General features: G+C 50.0%; 2 protein-coding genes across 2 annotated transcripts in view; one reads left to right on the forward strand and one right to left on the reverse strand.

The window, feature by feature from the left end:
- Positions 1 to 10,427, forward strand: part of LOC132817315 (receptor-type tyrosine-protein phosphatase-like N) — a 281,771-nt gene extending 271,344 nt beyond the window's left edge. Inside the window, exons 23-24 of the mRNA XM_060827725.1 lie at positions 2,881 to 2,954; positions 9,808 to 10,427. Of these exons, the coding sequence (XP_060683708.1) occupies positions 2,881 to 2,954; positions 9,808 to 9,879 (146 nt within the window). The 3' untranslated portion in view covers positions 9,880 to 10,427. The remainder of the gene's footprint in view (positions 1 to 2,880; positions 2,955 to 9,807) is intronic.
- Positions 10,428 to 19,816: 9,389 nt separating this feature from the next.
- Positions 19,817 to 20,397, reverse strand: part of dnajb2 (DnaJ heat shock protein family (Hsp40) member B2) — a 143,419-nt gene continuing 142,838 nt past the window's right edge. The window contains exon 11 of the mRNA XM_060827796.1: positions 19,817 to 20,047. The gene's annotated coding sequence lies outside the window, so the exon portion shown is untranslated. The remainder of the gene's footprint in view (positions 20,048 to 20,397) is intronic.

Below are 20,397 nucleotides of genomic sequence, written 5' to 3' on the forward strand. Positions count from 1 at the left end.
ATCCCATTAATATTCCCAACACCATTTTTTTTATTTTGCTAATACTGATTCCAAAAAAAATACAGCTCAAAAACGGGCCCTTCAGCCCTTCAAACCTGCGCTGACACATTTTGCCCTTCCATCCTAAAACTGTCTTCACTTAGAGGATCTGTATCCCTCTATTCCCTTCCTATCCCTATATCCGTCCAGGTGTTCCTTGAATGCTGCTACTGTGTCTGCTTCCACCCCCTCCTCTGGCAGTGCATTCCAGACACTCACCACCCTTTGTGTGAAAAACTTGGCTCGCACATCTCTTTTAAACATCCCCCCCTCGCACCTTGAACCTGTGTCCCTGATTAATTGACCCCTCCACCCTGGGAAAACCCCCCATACTTGCCACTCGATCCATGCCATTCACAATCTTATAAACTTCTATCAGGTCATCCCTCAACCTCCTCTGTTCCAGTGAAAACAAACCCAGTCCATCCAACCTTTCTTCATTGCTACACACCCCCAGACCAGACACCATCCTGGTAAACCTTTTCTGTACCCTCCCCAAAGCATCCACATCCTATGGGGACCAGAACTGTGCGCAATATTCCAATAGAAATCATGTCTCACAAACCCGATTAAGTTTTTTGAAGAAGTACCAAAGAGGATTGATGAGGACAGAGCAGTAGATGTGATCTATATGGACTTCAGTAAGGCTTTCGACAATGTTCCCCAAGGGAGAATGATTAGCAAGGTTAGATCTCATGGAATAAAGGGAGAACTAGCCATTTGGATACAGAACTGGCTCAAAGGTGGTGGTGGAGAGTTGTTTTTCAGAGGCCTGTGACCAGTGAATTGCCACAAGGATCGATGTTGGGTCCTCTACTTTTTGTCATTTACATTAGTGATTTGGATGTGAGCATAAGAGGTACAGTTAGCAAGTTTGCAGATGACGCCAAAATTGGAGGTGTAGTGGACAGCGAAGAGGGTTACCTCAGATTACAACAGGATCTGGACCAGGTGGGCCAATGGGCTGAGAAGTGGCAGATGGAGTTTAATTCAGATAAATGCGAGGTGCTGCATTTTGGGAAAGCAAATCTTAGCAGGACTTATACACTTAATGGTAAGGTCCTGGGGAGTGTTGCTGAACAAAGAGATCTTGAAGTGCAGGTTCATAGCTCTTTGAAAGTGGAGTCGCAGGTAGATAGGATAGTGAAGAAGGTGTTTGATATGCTTTCCTTTATTGATCAGAGTATTGAGTACAGGAGTTGGGAGGTCATGTTGCGGCTGTACAGGACATTGGTTAGACCACTGTCAGAATATTGCGTGCAGTTCTGGTCTCCTTCCTATCGGAAAGATGTTGTGAAATTTGAAAGGGTTCAGAAAAGATTTACAAGGATGTTGCCAGGGTTGGAGGATTTGAGCTACAGGGAAAGGCTGAACAGGCTGGGGCTGTTTTCGCTGGAGTGTCGGAGGCTGAGGGATGACCTGATAGAGGTTTACAAGATTATGAGGGGCATGGATAGGATAAATAGACAAAGTCTTTTCCCTGGAATTGGGGAGTCCAGAACTAGAGGGCATAGGTTTAGGGTGAGAGAGGAAAGATATAAATGAGACTTAAGGGGCAACTTTTTCACGCAGAGGGTGGTATGCGTATAGAATGAGCTGCCAGAGGATGTGGTGGAGGCTGGTACAATTACGACATTTAAGAGGCATTTGGATGGGTTTATGAATAGGAAGGGTTTGGAGGGATATGGGCCAGGTGCTGGCAGGTGGGACTAGATTGGTTGGGACATCTGCTGGGCATGGACGGGTTGGACCGAAGGGTCTGTTTCCATGCTCTACATCTCTATGACTCTAAGTGTGGCCGTTAATTCCCTTTAATTCTGCCTTATCTCCAGACTCTTAGTTCTCTAGTACTTCTGGGAGGTTATGTCTTTTGTAAAGTAAACAGAACTAAACTAGATGCTCAATTTCTTTGTTCCCTGTTGTAAATTCCCTGGCTTCTGATTGTAAGGAACCTACATTTGTCCATGTGGGCGGCACGGTGGTACAGTGGTTAGCACTGCTGCCTCACAGCGCCAGAGACCCGGGTTCAATTCCCGCCTCAGGCGACTCCCTGTGTGGAGTTTGCACGTTCTCCCCGTGTCTGTGTGGATTTCCTCCGGGTGCTCCGGTTTCCTCCCACAATCCAAAGATGTGCAGGTTAGGTGAATTGGCCATGCTAAATTGCCCGTAGTGTTAGGTAAGGGGTAAATGTAGGGGTATGGGTGGGTTGCGGGTCAGTGTGGGCCAAAGCGCCTGTTTCCACACTGTAAGTAATCTAATATTAATTTTTTTCAGATATTTATAGAAGCTCTTACAGTCAGCTTTTAAGTTTCCTGCAAGGAAGCATGGTTCAAGTCCCAGCTACTCCAGAGGTGTGCCATAGCATATTAGAACAAGTTCACTCAAAAGTATGAATAAAACTGCAGACTATTTCTAACAGACTTGCCAACTTCAACATTTAAATGGTCTTTGAATACACATACGGATGATAATGGAATAGTGTAGGATAGATGGGCTTCAGATTGGATTCACAGGTTGGCACAACATCGAGGGCCGAAGGGCCTGTACTGCGCTGCAAATGTTCTATGTTCTGTATTCTATGGGGATAATTTTGACTTTGTCCCAATGGACTAAACTGACTGACACTGATTTAGCTGCATGTTTTACATCCTGCATTATTCCATTTTCAATTGATTTCAGTAGGTGAATCCATAAGGACCTAAGATCAGTATTTACCCCCATTGCAAGGTCTGTTGGTTTGCTAAACACAGGTTTTTAAAGGACGGTGTCTGTGCTTGTGGTATAACATGCCTTTGTCACCATGAACCCCCCTCTCATTGATGTTTATCATCTGGGCCTTAGGTGTGAAGGAAATCGATATTGCTGCTACTCTTGAACACATACGCGATCAGAGACCTGGCATGGTGCGCACTAAGGTAATGTTAATCCTACTGGAATCTGGGTGATTTCAGAATTGAGTTTCCAGTGTGTGTGTGGGACTACCGCAGCGTTTCCTTTCAGAGTGTGACGGAGACCCAGCCTTGGCATCACGTTCTCAGCGCATCCCCTTAGTGGCTTAGTGTCCAGGTCCACTTACCCACTCACAATCTGACATCCCCAGGTTCGGGCTCCAGCTAATAACACTAAGAATGCCAATGCCATGTACTCACACATCACAGAATGTGGACAAATCTGCCCATTGAGCCGATGCCAGCTCTAAAGATAGACCAGAACAAAGTGCTAATGTTACTGGGATATTCATCCCAAAGGGTAAAACATGAGGTCTGCAGATGCTGGAGATCGGAGCTGAAAATGTGTTGCTGGTTAAAGCACAGCAGGTCAGGCAGCATCCAAGGAATAGGAAATTTGATGTTTCGGGCATGATTCCTGATGAAGGGCTTATGCCCGAAACGTCGAATTTCCTGTTCCTTGGATGCTGCCTGACCTGCTGTGCTTTAACCAGCAACACATTTTCAGCTATTCATCCCAAAGCCCAGGCTAATGCTCTGGGGGTGTAATGGAATTTAAATTCAGTCAATAAATTGGCAGCCTAAAGCTAATCTTAATTGTCATCATGATAATTCATAGAATCCCAACGGTGTGGAAGTAGGCCATTTGGCCCATCGAATCCACACCAACCCTCTGAAGAGAAACCCACACAGACACACCCCCTATCCCTGTAACACTGCATTTCCCATGGCTCACCCACCTAACCTATACATCCCTGAACACTACGGGCAATTTAGCATGGCCAATCCTCCGAACCTGGAGGAAACCGGAGCACCCGGTGGAAACCCACGCAGACACGGGGAGAATGTGCAAACTCCACACAGACAGTCGCCCGAGGCTGGAATCGAACCCGGGTCACCCCTGAGTGCTAACCCCCCTGAGTCAACGTGCTGCCCTGATTGGTGTTTTACAAACAAAAAAACCCGTCTGGTTAACTGATGCTCTAAGGGAAACATTTAGGGAATTCTGCCACCCTTGCCTGGTTTGGCATCCATGTGACGCCAGACCCACAGCCAATGTGATTGGATGTTAACTGCCCTCTGAAATGTCCCGGCAAACCACACAGGTCAAGGGCAGCTGGGGATGGACAACAACTATTGGGCTCACCCATGATCCCTGGAGCCCACAGAAGAATAAAAATAGTTCTATCAATCCCAATCCCTCTCCTTAAAGTTCTTTTTCCTTTTCATATAGTTCCCATGTGAAAGTGCCTGTTGAATCTGCATTCTCCACCAACAGCCCTTATCAGACCAGAACTTGCTTTTGATATTCTGCCCCAGGAATTATCTTAAATCTGTGCACTCTGTTTACTGACCAGATTGTTACAAAACAATCCATATCTCAGTTTGTTACAAAGCAATCCTTCTAAATAACAGCCTGGAAACCAGTTGGGATATTTTCTGTGAGATGGAGCAAAGTCAAACTCTACAAAGGTGAACTTTCATTTCTGTGGCGTCCTTCGTGATTTTAGGGTGTCCCAGATTGTTTCACTGATATCACACCATTGGAGTGTGGACACGTTTACAAAGTATTGATGCAACAGCCATTGTCAGCTCCCTCCAGGCAGTTATGTGATAACAAAATGATTTTGGTCTGAGTTGAAGGTTAAATATTATCTCCAGGACACTGGGGAGAACTCCCTTCTTTTTCTGAGAGATAGTTCACATCCACTGCAGGGATTTCATGTCTCATCAAAATGAAGAAGCCTCCAAGAGTGCAGCACTCCCTCAGTACTAACCCTCCGACAGTGCAGCACTGACCCTCCAACAGTGCGGCTGTCCCTCAGCACTGACCCTCTCACAGTGCGTTACCCCCTCAGTGCTGACCCTCTGACAGTGCGGCACTCCCTCAGTACTGACCCTTTGACAGTGCTGCACTCCCTCAGCACTGACCCTCTGACAGTGCTGCATTCCCTCAGCACAGACCATTCGACAGTGTGGCACTCCCTCAGTACTGACCCTTCGAAAGTGCGGCACTCCCTCAGTAATGACCCTCTGACAGTGCGGCACTCCCTCAGCACTGACCATCTGACAGTGCAGCACTTCCTCAGTACTGACGCTCCAACAGTACAGCACTCCCTCAGGACTGACGCTTCGACAATGCGGCACTCCGTCAGTACTGACCCTCTAACAATGCGTCACTCCCTCTGCACTGACCCTCCGACAGTGCGGCACTCCCTCAGCACTGACCCAAGGACAATGCGGCACTCCCTTAGTACTGACTCTCTGACAGTGCGGCACTCCCTCAGCACTGACCATCTGACAGTGCAGCACTTCCTCAGTACTGACGCTCCAACAGTACAGCACTCCCTCAGGACTGACGCTTCGACAATGTGGCACTCCGTCAGTACTGACTCTAACAGTGCGTCACTCCCTCTGCACTGACCCACCGACAGTGCGGCACTCCTTCAGCGCTGACCCTTCAACGGTGTGGCACTCCCTCAGTACTGACCCTCTGACAGTGTGGCATTCCCTCAGCACTGACCCTTCGACAATGCAGCACTCCCTCAATACTGACCCTTTGAAAGTGCGGCACTCCCTCAGCACTGAACGTCTGACAGTGCAGCACTCCCTCAGCACTGACCCTCTGACAGTGCGGCACTCCCTCAGTACTGACCCTTCGAACAGTACAGCACTCGCTCAGCACTGACCCTTCGAACAGTGCGGCACTCCCTCAGTACTGACCCTTCGAACAGTGCGGCACTCCCTCAGCACTGACCCTCTGACAGTACAGCACTTCCTCAGCACTGACCCTCCGACAGTGTGGCACTCCCTCAGGACTGACCCTTCGACAGTGCGACACTCCCTCAGCACTGACCATCTGACAGTGCAGCACTTCCTCAGTACTGACGCTCCAACAGTACAGCACTCCCTCAGGACTGACGCTTCGACAATGTGGCACTCCGTCAGTACCTACTCTAACAGTGCGTCACTCCCTCTGCACTGACCCTCCGACAGTGCGGCACTCCCTCAGCGCTGACCCTTCAACGGTGTGGCACTCCCTCAGTACTGACCCTCTGACAGTGCGGCATTCCCTCAGCACTGACCCTTCGACAATGCAGCACTCCCTCAATACTGACCCTTTGAAAGTGCGGCACTCCCTCAGCACTGAACGTCTGACAGTGCAGCACTCCCTCAGCACTGACCCTCTGACAGTGCGGCACTCCCTCAGTACTGACCCTTCAACAGTACAGCACTCGCTCAGTACTGACCCTTCGAACAGTGCGGCACTCCCTCAGCACTGACCCTCTGACAGTACAGCACTCCCTCAGCACTGACCCTCCGACAGTGTGGCACTCCCTCAGGACTGACCCTTCGACAGTGCGGCACTCCCTCAGCACTGACCCTCTGACAGTGCAGCACTGCCTCAGTACTGACCCTCCAACAGTGCAGCACTCCCTCAGCACTGACCCTCCGACAGTGCGGCACGCACTCAGTGCTGACCCTCTGACAGTGCGGACTCCCTTATTACTGACCCTCTGACAGTGCAGCACTCCCTCAGTACTGACCCTCCAACAGTGCAGCACTCCCTCAGCACTGACCCTCCGACAGACGGCACTCCCTCAGCACTGACCCTCTGACAGTGCAGCACTCCCTCAGTACTGACCCTCCAACAGTGCAGCACTCCCTCAGCACTGACCCTCCGACAGTGCGGCACGCACTCAGTGCTGACCTTCTGACAGTGCGGACTCCCTTATTACTGACCCTCTGACAGTGCAGCACTCCCTCAGTACTGACCCTCCAACAGTGCAGCACTCCCTCAGCACTGACCCTCCGACAGACGGCACTCCCTCAGTGCTGACCCTCCGACAGTACAGCACTCCCTCCACACTGACCCTCCAACAGTACAGCACTCGCTCAGCACTGACCCTTCGAACATTGCTGCACGCCCTCAGCACTGACCCAACGACAGTGCAGCACTCCCTCAGTACTGACTCCCTGACAGTGCGGCACTCCCTCAGCACTGACCCCCTGTCATAGCGGCACTCCCTCAGTACTGATTCTCTGACAGTACAGCACTCACTCAGCACTGATCCTTCGAACAGTGCGGCACTCCCTCAGTACTGACCCAACGACAATGCGGCACTCCCTTAGTACTGACCCTCCCACAGTGCGGTACTCCCTCAGTAATAACCGTCTGACAGATCTCCCTCTGACAGAGCTGCACTCCCTTAGTACTGACCCTCTGACAGTGCGTCACTCCCTCTGCACTGACCCTCCAACAGTGCGGCATTCCCTCAGCACTGATTTCGACAGTGCGGCACTCCCTCAGCACTGACCCTCTCACAGTGCGGCACACCCTCAGCACTGACCCTCTGACAGTGCAGCACTCCCTCAGCACTGACCCTCCGACAGTGCGGCACGCACTCAGTGCTGACCCTCTGACAGTGCGGACTCCCTTATTACTGACCCTCTGACAGTGCAGCACTCCCTCAGTACTGACCCTCCAACAGTGCAGCACTCCCTCAGCACTGACCCTCCGACAGACGGCACTCCCTCAGCACTGACCCTCTTACAGTACAGCACTCCCTCAGCACTGACTCTCCGACAGTGTGGCACTCCCTCAGGACTGACCCTTCGACAGTGCGGCACTCCCTCAGTACTGACCCTCTGACAGTGCTGCACTCCCTCAGCACTGACCATTCGACAGTGCAGCACTCCCTCAGTACTGACCCTCTGACAGTGCGGCAAACCCTCAGCACTGACCCTCTGACAGTGTGGCACTTCCTCAGCACTGACCCAAAGACAGTGCGGCACTCCCTTAGTACTGACCCTCCAACAGTACAGCACTCGCTCAGCACTGACCCTTCGAACATTGCTGCACGCCCTCAGCACTGACCCAACGACAGTGCAGCACTCCCTCAGTACTGACTCCCTGACAGTGCGGCACTCCCTCAGCACTGACCCCCCCGTCCTAGTGGCACTCCCTCAGTACTGACCCTCTGACAGTGCGGCACTCCCTCAGCACTGACCCTCTGACAGTGCGGCACGCCCTCAGTGCTGACCCTCTGACAGTGCGGCACTCCTTCAGTACTGACCCTCCGACATAGCGGCACTCCCTCAGCACTGACCCTCTGACAGTGCGGCACTCCCTCAGTGCTGACCCTTCGAACAGTGCGGCACTTCCTCAGCACTGACCCTCTGACAGTACAGCACTCCCTCAGCACTGACCCTCCGACAGTGTGGCACTCCCTCAGGACTGACCCTTCGACAGTGCAGCACTCCCTCAGTACTGACCCTCTGACAGTGCGGCACTCCCTCAGCACTGACCCTCTGACAGTGCGGCACGCCCTCAGTGCTGACCCTCTGACAGTGCGGCACTCCTTCAGTACTGACCCTCCGACACAGCGGCACTCCCTCAGCACTGACTCTCTGACAGTGCGGCACTCCCTCAGTGCTGACCCTCCGACAGTACAGCACTCCCTCCACACTGACCCTCCAACAGTACAGCACTCGCTCAGCACTGACCCTTCGAACATTGCTGCACGCCCTCAGCACTGACCCAACGACAGTGCAGCACTCCCTCAGTACTGACTCCCTGACAGTGCGGCACTCCCTCAGCACTGACCCCCCCGTCATAGTGGCACTCCCTCAGTACTGATTCTCTGACAGTACAGCACTCACTCAGCACTGATCCTTCGAACAGTGCGGCACTCCCTCAGTGCTGACCCAACGACAATGCGGCACTCCCTTAGTACTGACCCTCCCACAGTGCGGTACTCCCTCAGTAATAACCGTCTGACAGATCTCCCTCTGACAGAGCTGCACTCCCTTAGTACTGACCCTCTGACAGTGCGTCACTCCCTCTGCACTGACCCTCCAACAGTGCGGCATTCCCTCAGCACTGATTTCGACAGTGCGGCACTCCCTCAGCACTGACCCTCTCACAGAGCGGCACGCCCTCAGCACTGACCCTCTGACAGTGCAGCACTCCCTCAGTACTGACCCTCCAACAGTGCAGCACTCCCTCAGCACTGACCCTCCGACAGTGCGGCACGCACTCAGTGCTGACCCTCTGACAGTGCGGACTCCCTTATTACTGACCCTCTGACAGTGCAGCACTCCCTCAGTACTGACCCTCCAACAGTGCAGCACTCCCTCAGCACTGACCCTCCGACAGACGGCATTCCCTCAGCACTGACCCTCTGACAGTACAGCACTCCCTCAGCACTGACCCTCCGACAGTGTGGCACTCCCTCAGGACTGACCCTTCGACAGTGCGGCACTCCCTCAGTACTGACCCTCTGACAGTGCTGCACTCCCTCAGCACTGACCATTCGACAGTGCGGCAAACCCTCAGCACTGACCCTCTGACAGTGTGGCACTCCCTTAGTACTGACCCTTTGACAGTGCGGCACTCCCTCAGCACTGACCCTCTCACAGTGCGGCACGCCCTTATTACTGACCCTTCGACAGTGCAGCACTCCCTCAGTACTGGCCCTCCAACATAGCGGCACTCCCTCAGCACAGACCCTCTGACAGTGCGGCACTCCCTCAGCACTGACCCAATGTCAGTGCGGCACTCCCCTAGAACTGACCCTTCGACAGCGCAGCATTCCCTCAGCACTGACCCTCTGACAGTCCGGCATTCCCTCTGGACTGACCGTTCGACAGTGCAACACTCCCTCAGCACTGACCCTCTGATAGTGCGACACTCCCCTGAGCACTGCATTGGCGCGTCAGCCTGGGTTATGGGCTCTGTGTCCCTGGGCGATAACGTAAGGCTGAATGGTTTTTGATTTTGGATTCTAAGCAGCCTTCTGTTTGTTTCTCGGTGCAGGACCAGTTTGAGTTTGCGCTGACTGCTGTAGCAGAGGAAGTGAACGCCATCCTAAGGGCTCTGCCCCAGTGACCTGCTGCCTGGACCCTCAGTGAAGAGCTAGCCATCAATCCAGCTTTGTGCTTCATGCACTCCCTACCCCACCACACCCCACCTGACATCCTCCGCAGCCTGTACTGTGTTCGTGTCTTCTGTCACATGTCCTGTCTTGCTTTTGAAACCGCGACACGCAGTGCAGTGACCCTTCTGGCAGGCACTGCTCCATACAGACCCGTTCATATTGAAGCAGCTACCTAACCAGTGAACAGCAGCAAGAACCTCGGGCAAAGGGGCAGCCCGGTGATCACTGACAGTCCCAAGGAAAGATGTTCCAATTATCGCCAAACAACCGTAACATTAAAGCAGCACAGGAGGCCATTCAGCCTGACAGCACTGTGCAGGTCACAATTATTACGGTGCCAAAGGAGGCCATTCAGTCCATCGTAATGAACATTCCCTGGGGTTTGTCTTTCGCGAGGCCCTGCAAGCTCCGAGTGTCTGTGTATGTGAGGTGTGTCTGTGTGCCCATTTGTGTCTGTGGGAGGGGGGTTGTGTGTGTGTCTTTGTGAGTACGTACATGTGTGGGGGTTAATGTGTGTGTGTGGAGAAGGTGTGGGGATGGGGTGTGGGTGTGTGGGGGGACGGGGTGTGTATGTGGGCAGGTGAGGACAGGGTGTGGGGGGTGTGGGTGTGTGTGTCTGGGTGTGTGCAGGGGGGTGTGGGTGTGGGTGTGTGTGTGTGTGTGGGTGTGTGTGGGTGTGTGTGTGGGGGCTGTGTGGGTGTATGTGTTTGTGTGTGTGGGTGGGTATGTGTGTGTGTGTTTGTGGATGGGTGCGTTTGTGGGTGTGTGTGTGTGGGTGTGTGTGTGTGGGTGTGTCTGAGTGTGTGTGGGGGGGTTTGTGTGTGTGTGTGGGTGTGTGTGTGTGGGTGTGTGTGTGGGTGTGTGTGTGGGTGTGGATGTGTGTGTGTGGGTGTGTGTGTGTGAGAGTGTGGGTTTGTGGGTGTGGGGGTGTGTGTGTGTGTGTGTGGGTTTGTGTGTGTGGGTTTGTGTGTGTGTGTGTGTGGGTGTGTGTGTGTGGGTGTGTGTGTGTGTGAGAGTGTGGGTTTGTGTGTGTGTGGGTGTGTGTGTGTGTGAGTGGGTTTATGTGTGGGTGTGTGTGGGTGTGTGTGTGTGTGTGTGTGAGTGTGGGTTTGTGTGTGTGTGTGTGTGTTTGTGTGTGGGTGGGTGTGTGTGGGTGTGTGTGTGTGTGGGTGTGTGTGGGTGTGGGTGTGTGTGTGTGTAAGGCAGCAGCAGTGTCTGGAAGCTGAAGCCACTTTGCCAGTGAAAGCTGGACTCGCCAGCAGATGCACAGCTTTGAGGGAGCATCGCTCATAATCACAAAATTTGCATCGTTTCCTCCTGTCACCTTTGATTCTTTTGCTTTCAAGTCTGTGATTGCTGGCTCTCGATCATTCCCTCTGCTCTCAATCCATCCTTTCTCCCCATCGAGTCCGTCCCGAGGCCTCAGCAGTTTGACTGGGACCCTTCAAAACAATAGCACATCTCATCTCTCCTCCTGCTGCCTCTCATTTCCCTGGATTTCCTGTTTCCCCTCACTCAGCTCCTGACCCTCCATTCTCTGCTTCTACCTAACAACAACTTTGTGATCGGGAAAATAATCTCCAAGTTGGAGATTAGAGGTGGGGGGGGGGGGGGGGGGGGGTGACGGGTGGAGGGGGGAGTAAATCCCATGTTTGAGCCCATCTGCAGCATATTCTGCAAACTTATCAGGTGTATGTCTTGTGGTGCAGTGGTAATGTCCCTACCTATGGACATGGAGGCCATGGTTTATGTGGTGACATCTCTGAACAGGTTGAATAGAAATATTTCCCTATAAACATGCGGAAGGGGGGGAGGCATTTGTGGCACCATTGGTAGTGTCCCTATCTCTGGTGTAGGTGGGACCTGAACCTGCTCTGAGCATGTCTGAAATCTATGAACCAATGGGTAACACTCATGAGAGTATAGAATGTATCTGGAAAAAATCTGAGTAATAATCGTGTTTTTTTTTAAGCAGTCCCATTTCTGCGCTACACCATGATGTGAAATAGAGAGGGGGGACCAGGTTAGATCTCAACTTTGTGCAATGACTTAAAATAAACAAATAAACGAGAGTAAATGGAACTGCAATGTTGGTAAACGTTCGAGTCCCCTTTACAAAGAGGCAGAGCACTCGAGGATCACGATGCACTTGCTACTTGTGAGCGTTAACAGCCAAAGACCCTTTATTTGGTTAAACAGTATTTTTACTCACGATACTAATCAAAGCTGATTGATCACGTTTGGAACAAGAGGGTGTCCCCAGGGTAGCTGCAGCTGATGAATCATGACTTGCTATTGATTCTGTTTGAGGGAGACAGTTCCTCCCACAAAGCATTGCCCCCACTTCCCTGCTACCTTCCCCTTGCATATTCTCAATGAAAGCAGTCCCTGACCAGCAACAGCCTCTCTCTTGCTGTCCCACCTTCCCCCCTCAACCCCTCTCCTCCACCCCCTCTTTACCTCATCTCCCCACTCTCTCTCTGGTTCCTCCCCTCCACCTCTCCTTCTCCCATCTCTCCCGCTCCTCTCTTCCCCTTCCCCTCTCATTCTCTTCCATTCCCTCATTCTCAGACCTTTCTATCTCCCTTCCCCTCCTCTCATTCTGCACATCTTCTCTCCTTTCTCTGTCCCTCTCCCCTCACCTCCTCTCCCCCTCCCCCTCCCCTCTCACTTCCCTTTTCCCTATCCCCCTTCCCTCTCTTATCTCCCTTCCCGCTCCCCTTTCCTTCTCTCCCCTGCCCCATTCTCTCCCTCCTTCTGTGTGCTGTCTCCCCACTGACTCCCTTATCTCTCTCTCTCTTCCCCCCTCCCTCCACCCCCTCCTCCCTCCCTTTCCCCGATCCCTTCCTTCCCTCCCCCTCCTCCGTACCTTCCTCGCCGTCCTGCCCCACCCCTCCTCCTCCTCTCCCCCTTCACCTCCCCCTACCCCTTACCCTCCCCCTTTCCCCCTCCTCTCCTCCCTCTCCACTCACCAGCCCAAGGCAGTGTTGGCCCACCTGACCACATATATTTACCAATTAGGGGCACTGTCTGAGCAGTCCATTAGCTTCTCCAGCTTGTCCTCAAGTGAGAGAATTGATGGGAAAGGGAATCCCCTGGGTTTTTTTCAATGGGAATGGTGATGAGCATATTGCCTGTCAATTTCAGCAGCCCTAGGTTTGGCGTTGAGAGGGGAATCAGTGTGTTACTGTGTTGAGAATAAAACAGCTGCTTTGTGAACTACCCCCAGCTTGTGATCAAACCCATCACTGCAGCATTTCATTCCAAACCCTTCGGAGAAAATTTATGAAAAAAATGAATTTAATTTTGTATATTGATGTGAATAAAGTTAGTTTGTGATGTCTGTGTAAATTGCAAACAAAGCCTTCTGTGTCTTTCATAGGTTTTACCCCCCGTACTATTAAAACACTGTTCAATTTCTGCTCAGCTCTGTGCCAAATATCTATTTTTAAAACAACACGCAAATGTGCGTAGGAGCACACATTCTTCTCATATCTCATGACAAGAGACGAAGAGTTATTTTTAAAGCTATAATTTCTTTCTTAAATTTTAAGCTGAACTTTCCTGAACTAAACAATGGCTGCTATTGAAGGAATGGTGCAAACTGACCACAATTTTTGGATGGATGCGGTTAACAGGATAAACCGCAGTAGCTGGGGTCTTGGAATATGTTATCCTTACATTTATGGTCATTAACCCAGCATAAAAGATGTGACAAAAGAATTAATCTAAAAATCATGATGCCTAAAGTGGTGATAACGGCTCAGACACACACAAACTAACAGCAAAAGTAGGCCAATTATACACACCTACCCCTCCCTACTCACATGATCACAGCTGAGCCCCCATCCCAATGCCATATTCCCATTTTCTCACCATACCCCTTGATACCTTTAAAATCTGAATATCTACCTATTGCTTTCTTGAGTATATTCAATGGTGTGATCTCCACTGGGTAATGAGCTAGGCCAGGTGTTAGATTTGGAGGCAGGTGAGCACTTTGCTGATAGTAGTCACAATTCAGTTATGTTAGATAAGGGATAGGTATATACTGCAGGGCAAGAGTTATAGCTGGGGGAAAGGCAATTATGATGCAATTAGGCAAGATTTAGGATGCATAGGATGGGGAAGGAAACTGCAGGGGGTGGACACAATTGAAATTTGGAGCTTGTTCAGGGAACAGCTACTGCATGTCCTTGATAAGTATGTACCTGTCGGGCAGGGAGGAGGTGGGCAAGTGAGGGAACCATGGTTTACGATAGAAGTTGAGTCTCTTGTCAAGAGGAAGAAGGCTTATGTTAGGATGACATGTGAAGGCTCAGTTAGGGTACTTGAGAGTTACAAGTTAGCCAGGAAAGACAGAGCTAAGAAGAGCCAGGAGGGAACATGAGAATTCTTTGACAGGTAGGATCAAGGAAAACCCTAAAGTTTTCAGGAATAAAAGAATAAGATTAGGGCTAGTCAAGGACGGTAGTAGGAAGTTGTGCGTGGTGTCTGAGGATATAGGAGAGGCACTCAATGAATATTTTTTGTCAGTACTCACACAGGAAAATGACAATGTTGTTGAGAATACTGAGATCCAGGTTAGTAGACTAGGCAGGATTGAGGTTCACAAGGAGGAGGTATTAGCAATTCTGGAAAGTCTGAAAATAGATACGTGCCCTGGGCCAGATAGGATTTATCCTAGGATTCTCTGGGAAGCTAGGGAGGAGTTTGCAGAGTCTTTGGCTTTGATCTTTATGTCATCATTGTCTACAGGAAAACTGCCAGAAGACTGGAGGATAGCAAATGTTGTCCCTTTGTTCAAGAAGGGGAGTAGAGACAACTCCAGCAATTATAGACCAGTCAGCCTAACTTTGGTTGTGGGTAAAGTGCTGGAAAGGATTATAAGAGATAGGATTTATAATCATCTAGAAAGGAATAATTTGATTAGGGATAGTCAACACAGTTTTGTGAAGGGTAGGTCATGCCTCACAAACCTAATTGAATCCTTTCAGAAAGTGGGAGAAAGTGAGGACTGCAGATACTGGAGATCAGAATCGACAGTGTGGTGCTGGAAAAGCACAGCAGGTCAGGCAGCATCCGAGGAGCAAGAGAATCGACATGCCTGATGAAGGGCTTATGCCCAAATCATTGATTCTCCTGCTCCTCGGGTGTTGCCTGACCTGCTGTGCTCTTTCAGAAGATGACCAAACAGGTGGATGAGGGTAAAGTGGTTGATGTGGTGTATAAGGATTTCAGTAAAGCATTTGATAGGATCCCCACAGTAGACTATTGCAGAAAATACAGAGAAAATGAGATTGTGATTTAGTGGTTTGGATCAAAAATTGGCTAGCTGAAAGAAAACAGAGGGTAGTAGTTGATGGGAAATGTTCATCCTGGAGTTCAGTTACTTCGGTATACTGCAAGGGTCTGTTTTGGGGCCACTGCTGTTCGTCATGCTTACAAATGACCTGGATGAAGATGTAGAAGGATGGGGTAATAAATTTGCAGATGACACTAAGGTCGGTGGAGTTGTGAACAGTGCTGAAGGATGATGCAGTTTTCAGAGGGACATAGATAAGCTGCAGAGCTGGGCTGTGAGGTGGCAAATGGAGGTTAATGTGGAAAAGTGTGAGGTGACTCACTTTGGAAGGAGTAACAGGATTACAGAATACTGAACTAATGGTAAGATTCTTGGTAGTGTGGATGAAGAGAGATCGTGGTGTCCATTTACATAGATCCCTGAAAGTTGCCACCCAGGTTGACAGGGTTGTTAAGGAGGCATATTGAGTGTTAGCTCTTATTGGTAGAGGGATTGAGTTTTGGAGCCATGAGGTCATGTTGCAGCTGTACAAAATTCTGGTTCAGCTGCACTGGAGTATTGCGTACCGTTCTGGCTGCTGCATTATAGGAAGGATATGGAAGCATAAGAAAGGGTGCAAAGGAGATTAACCAGGATGTTGCCCGGTAGAGAGGGAAGACTAAGGGACTTGAAGTTGTTTTTGTTACAGAAGGTTGAGAGGTGACTTAATAGAGACGTACAAGATGATCAGAGGATTAGAGAGGGTGGACAGCGAGAGCTTTTTTCCTCAGATGGTGATGGCTAGCATGAGGGCACTTGGCTTCAAATTGAGGGGTGATAGATCTAGGACAGATGTCAGAGGTAGTTTCTTTACTCAGAGAGTAGTAGGGGTGTGGAACACCCTGCCTCCAACAGTAGTAGACTTGCCAACTTTAAGGGCACTTAAATGATCATTGAATAAACATATGGATGATAATGGAATAGTATGGATTAGATAGGCTTCAGATTGGTTTCACAGGTCAGCGTAACACAGAGGGCCTGTACTGCGCTGTAATGTTCTATGTTCCATTGTCCCCTGCAGGAGAGAATTCCACAGGTTCACTACCCTTTGAAGGAAGAAATATGTGCTCACCTCAGCCCTAAATGGTCCATCCTGTGTCCTGAGACTGTGTTCACTGGTTCAAGACTCCCCAACCAGGAAAAATATTCTCCCTGCATCAATCTGTCCAGCTCTATTGGAATTTATTACATTTAAATCTGTTCCCCTCTTGTCCTTCAGAACTCAAATACAGGATGCTGCATGAACTGCTGTGCTTTGCTAGCACCACTCTAATCTAAATTCCCCGAATGGGAGTCTAGGGCCAGACTGCATCATACGAGTCATAGGCGTAGAGATATAAAGCACAGAAACAGATCCTTCGGTCCAACTAATCCATGTTGACCAGATATCATAAATAAAGCTAGTCCCACCTGCCAGCACCCGGCCCATATCCCTCCAAACCCTTCCTATTCATATACCCATCCAGATGCCTTTTAAATGCTTTAATTGGACCAGCCTCCACCACTTCCTCTGGCAGCTCATTCCATACACACACCACACTCTGCATGAAAAAGTTGCCCCTTAGGTCCCTTTTAAATCTCCCCCTCCCCCACCCTAAACTTATGCCCCTATCCAAGCCCCTCAAAGACCTATCCCATGCCCCTCATGATTTTATAAACCTCTATAAGGTCACCCCTCAGCCTCCAGCGCTCCAGGGAAAACAGCTCCAGCCTATTCAACCTCTCCCTGCAGCTCACACCCTCCAACCCTGGCAACATCCTTGTAAATGTTTTCTGAAACCTTTCAAGTTTCACAACATCTTTCCGATAGGAAGGAGACCAGAATTGCTCGCAATATTCCAACAGTGGCCTAACCAATGTCCTGTACAGCCGCAACATGACCTCCCAACCCCTGTACTCAATACTTTGACCAATAAACGAAAGCATAACAAACGCTTTCTTCACCAACACCTCAGAATAAGGGGTTTCACATTTAGGACAGAGATGAGGAGGAATTTCTTCTCTGAGGGGAGTGAATCTGTGGAATGCTTTACCGCACAGCTCTGTCGAGGCTGGGTCACTAAATATATTCAAGGCTGAGATAGATTTTTAAGGGTAAAAAATGAGGTCTGCAGATGCTGGAGATCACAGTTGAAAATGCGTTGCTGGTTAAAGCACAGCAGGTCAGGCAGCATCCAAGGAATAGGAAATTCGACGTTTCGGGCATGAGCCCTTCATCAGGAATGAGGAGAGTGTGCCAGGCAGGCTAAGATAAAAGGTAGGGAGGAGGGACTTGGGGGAGGGGCGATGGAGATGTGATAGGTGGAAGGAGGTCAAGGTGAGGGTGATAGGCCGGAGTGGGGTGGGGGCGGAGAGGTTAGAAAGAAGATTGCAGGTTAGGAGGGCGGTGCTGAGTTGAGGGAACCGACTGAGACAAGGTGGGGGGAGAGGAAATGAGGAAACTGGAGAAATCCGAGTTCATCCCTTGTGGTTGGAGGGTTCCCAGGCGGAAGATGAGGCGTTCTTCCTCCAACAGTCGTGTTGTTATGTTTTGCCGGTGGAGGAGTCCAAGGACCCGCATGTCCTCGGTGGAGTGGGAGGGAGAGTTAAAGTGTTGAGCCACGGGGTGGTTGGGTTGGTTGGTCCGGGCGTCCCTGAGGTGTTCTCTGAAGCGTTCCGCAAGTAAGCGGCCCGTCTCCCCAATGTAGAGGAGGCCACATCGGGTGCAGCGGATGCAATAGATGATGTGTGTGGAGGTACAGGTGAACTTGTGGCGGATATGGAAGGATCCCTTGGGGCCTTGGAGGGATGTGAGGGAGGAGGTGTGGGCGCAAGTTTTACATTTCCTGCGGTTGCAGGGGAAGGTGCCGGGAGTGGAGGTTGGGTTGGTGGGGGGTGTGGACCTGACGAGGGAGTCACGAAGGGAGTGGTCTTTGCGGAACGCTGATAGGGGAGGGGAGGGAAATATATCCCTGGTGGTGGGGTCCGTTTGGAGGTGGCGGAAATGACGGCGGATGATACGTTGTATACGGAGGTTGGTGGGGTGGTAGGTGAGAACCAGTGGGGTTCTGTCTTGGTGGCGGTTGGAGGGGCGGGGCTCAAGGAGCGGGAAGTGGAGGAGATGCGGTGGAGGGCATCGTTGATCACATCTGGGGGGAATCTGCGGTCCTTGAAGAAGGAGGCCATCTGGGCTGTGCGGTGTTGGAACTGGTCCTCCTGGGAGCAAATTAGGAAGGGAATCGAGGGTTATGGGGGAAAAGACAGGGAAGCAGAGTTGAGGATTATCAGATCAACCATGATTTCGTTGCACGGCAGAACACAGTAGAGGCCTTTCGGCCCATCAGGTCTGTACTGCTAAAATATACCACCACTTACACTCATCTCACTACCCTGCAGTCATATCCTTGAATGTTATGACATTGCAAGTGCTCATCCAGGTTGAGAGGTTTCCTAACCTCCCAGGCAATGGATTCCAGACCTCTACCACCCTCTGAGTGAAAAGGGGTCCCTCAAATGTGCTCTAAAGCTCTTTTTTAAAATTATACCCCTTTGTTATTGATGCTTCAATGAAGGGGAATAGCTGCATGGGCTAAAATGCTTACTTTTAATGGAGATGCCAGCGTTGGACTGGAGTGGACAAAGTTAAAAATCAAACAACACCAGGTTATAGTGCAACAGATTTATTCGGAGCGCTGCTCTGAAAGCTAGTGCATCCAAGTAAACCTGTTGGACTATAACCAGGTGTTGTGTGACTTTAATGTTCTATTGCTATGACATAGTCATCCTGTTCATCACTGGTCCGGTGAGTAACCGTCAATGCCAGTCTACTACAAACAGTCCCAACTCTGTGATGAAGGGCCCCCCCCCCATCTCAAACACTCGTGACAATGTTAAAAATCACAACGACCTGATAAGGAGCAGCACTCCGAAAGCTAGTGCTTCCAAACAAACCTGGAGTTGTGTGATTTTTAACTTTGTCCACCCCAGTCCAACACCGGCTCCTCCACATCATGACTGGGCGGTTGTGAGTCAGCAAAAGCACCACATTAGTTCTTTTATCACACGCATTTCCTTAATGCGATTGGTGAATCGCGCACCTTTTTTTAATATAAAGTGAACTCCCATCAGCTGTTGTACTATTCCCATCCCCGGCACTGGGGGGGTGTCACGGTGTGTGGAGGACTTGACTCCACGTGGTCACTCGGATTGTGGGCTTCCTGGTGGAGAGCTTCGTAAAAGAGACATTGCTGCAGTCAGTGATGTTAGTATTAAATTTACTGTATTATCTCATTAAAATATATGATTTAAAAATTTACTAGACAGTGCTATCGTTTGCGTTAGGCTAACTACTATTTTTGTTTTTGATTTTTTAAACTGGTATTTCTGGTGGTTTGCTGCAAAGCCTCACTATTTCTATTGCGCAGTTTCCTATAACACAGCGTCACACTGGAACATAATTACCGCATTATAGGAGAACCTCCCATAATAGCTTTTGGTCTCCAACAGCCAACCTATTATTCCAGGAACAAAGAGAAATAATACAATACACAGTTGGTGAGGTTAGAAGCCACACAAAATCATCCATGGCAGTTTATTCAATAACATTCTCCACAATTCCGTACAGTTCTTGCTCAGTTGTGCATATTCCTACAGGATTCCAATGGCAATTTAATCTCACTCGGATACAGAAATCTTGACTTTTGGGAATCACGGGGATGTTTCCTTTGGAGGTCTTCGATTCCACCGGTGGAATTTCACAAGGTGCGGTCTGAGCTTTATTCATCCGCGAGGAACGACTCGGGCAAAACAAAAACATGTACTTAGGCTAAATTTTCTCCTCATCATTGAATCTCAAAGCACAGGAGGAGATCATTTGGTCCATGTATGTACAACAAAGAGCTGTTGAGTTAGTCCCTCTCCTCTGTCCTTTCCCCACAGCCATGTACTTTTTGCCTTTTCAAAGTATTATCCAATTTCCTTTGGAAAACTGCGATTGAATCTTTCAAGCAGAGTGTTCTGGATCACAACTATTTACAGTGTAGGAAATAAACCCTTGTCTTATTTGTGGGTCTTCCCCAATTATGTTTCCTCTGCTTACCTACCCACCTGCCACTGGACATGACTAATCCCCAGTCATTCCATCAAA

Source organism: Hemiscyllium ocellatum, chromosome 7 (genome assembly GCF_020745735.1).
Source record: "Hemiscyllium ocellatum isolate sHemOce1 chromosome 7, sHemOce1.pat.X.cur, whole genome shotgun sequence".
Lineage (NCBI taxonomy): Eukaryota > Metazoa > Chordata > Chondrichthyes > Orectolobiformes > Hemiscylliidae > Hemiscyllium > Hemiscyllium ocellatum.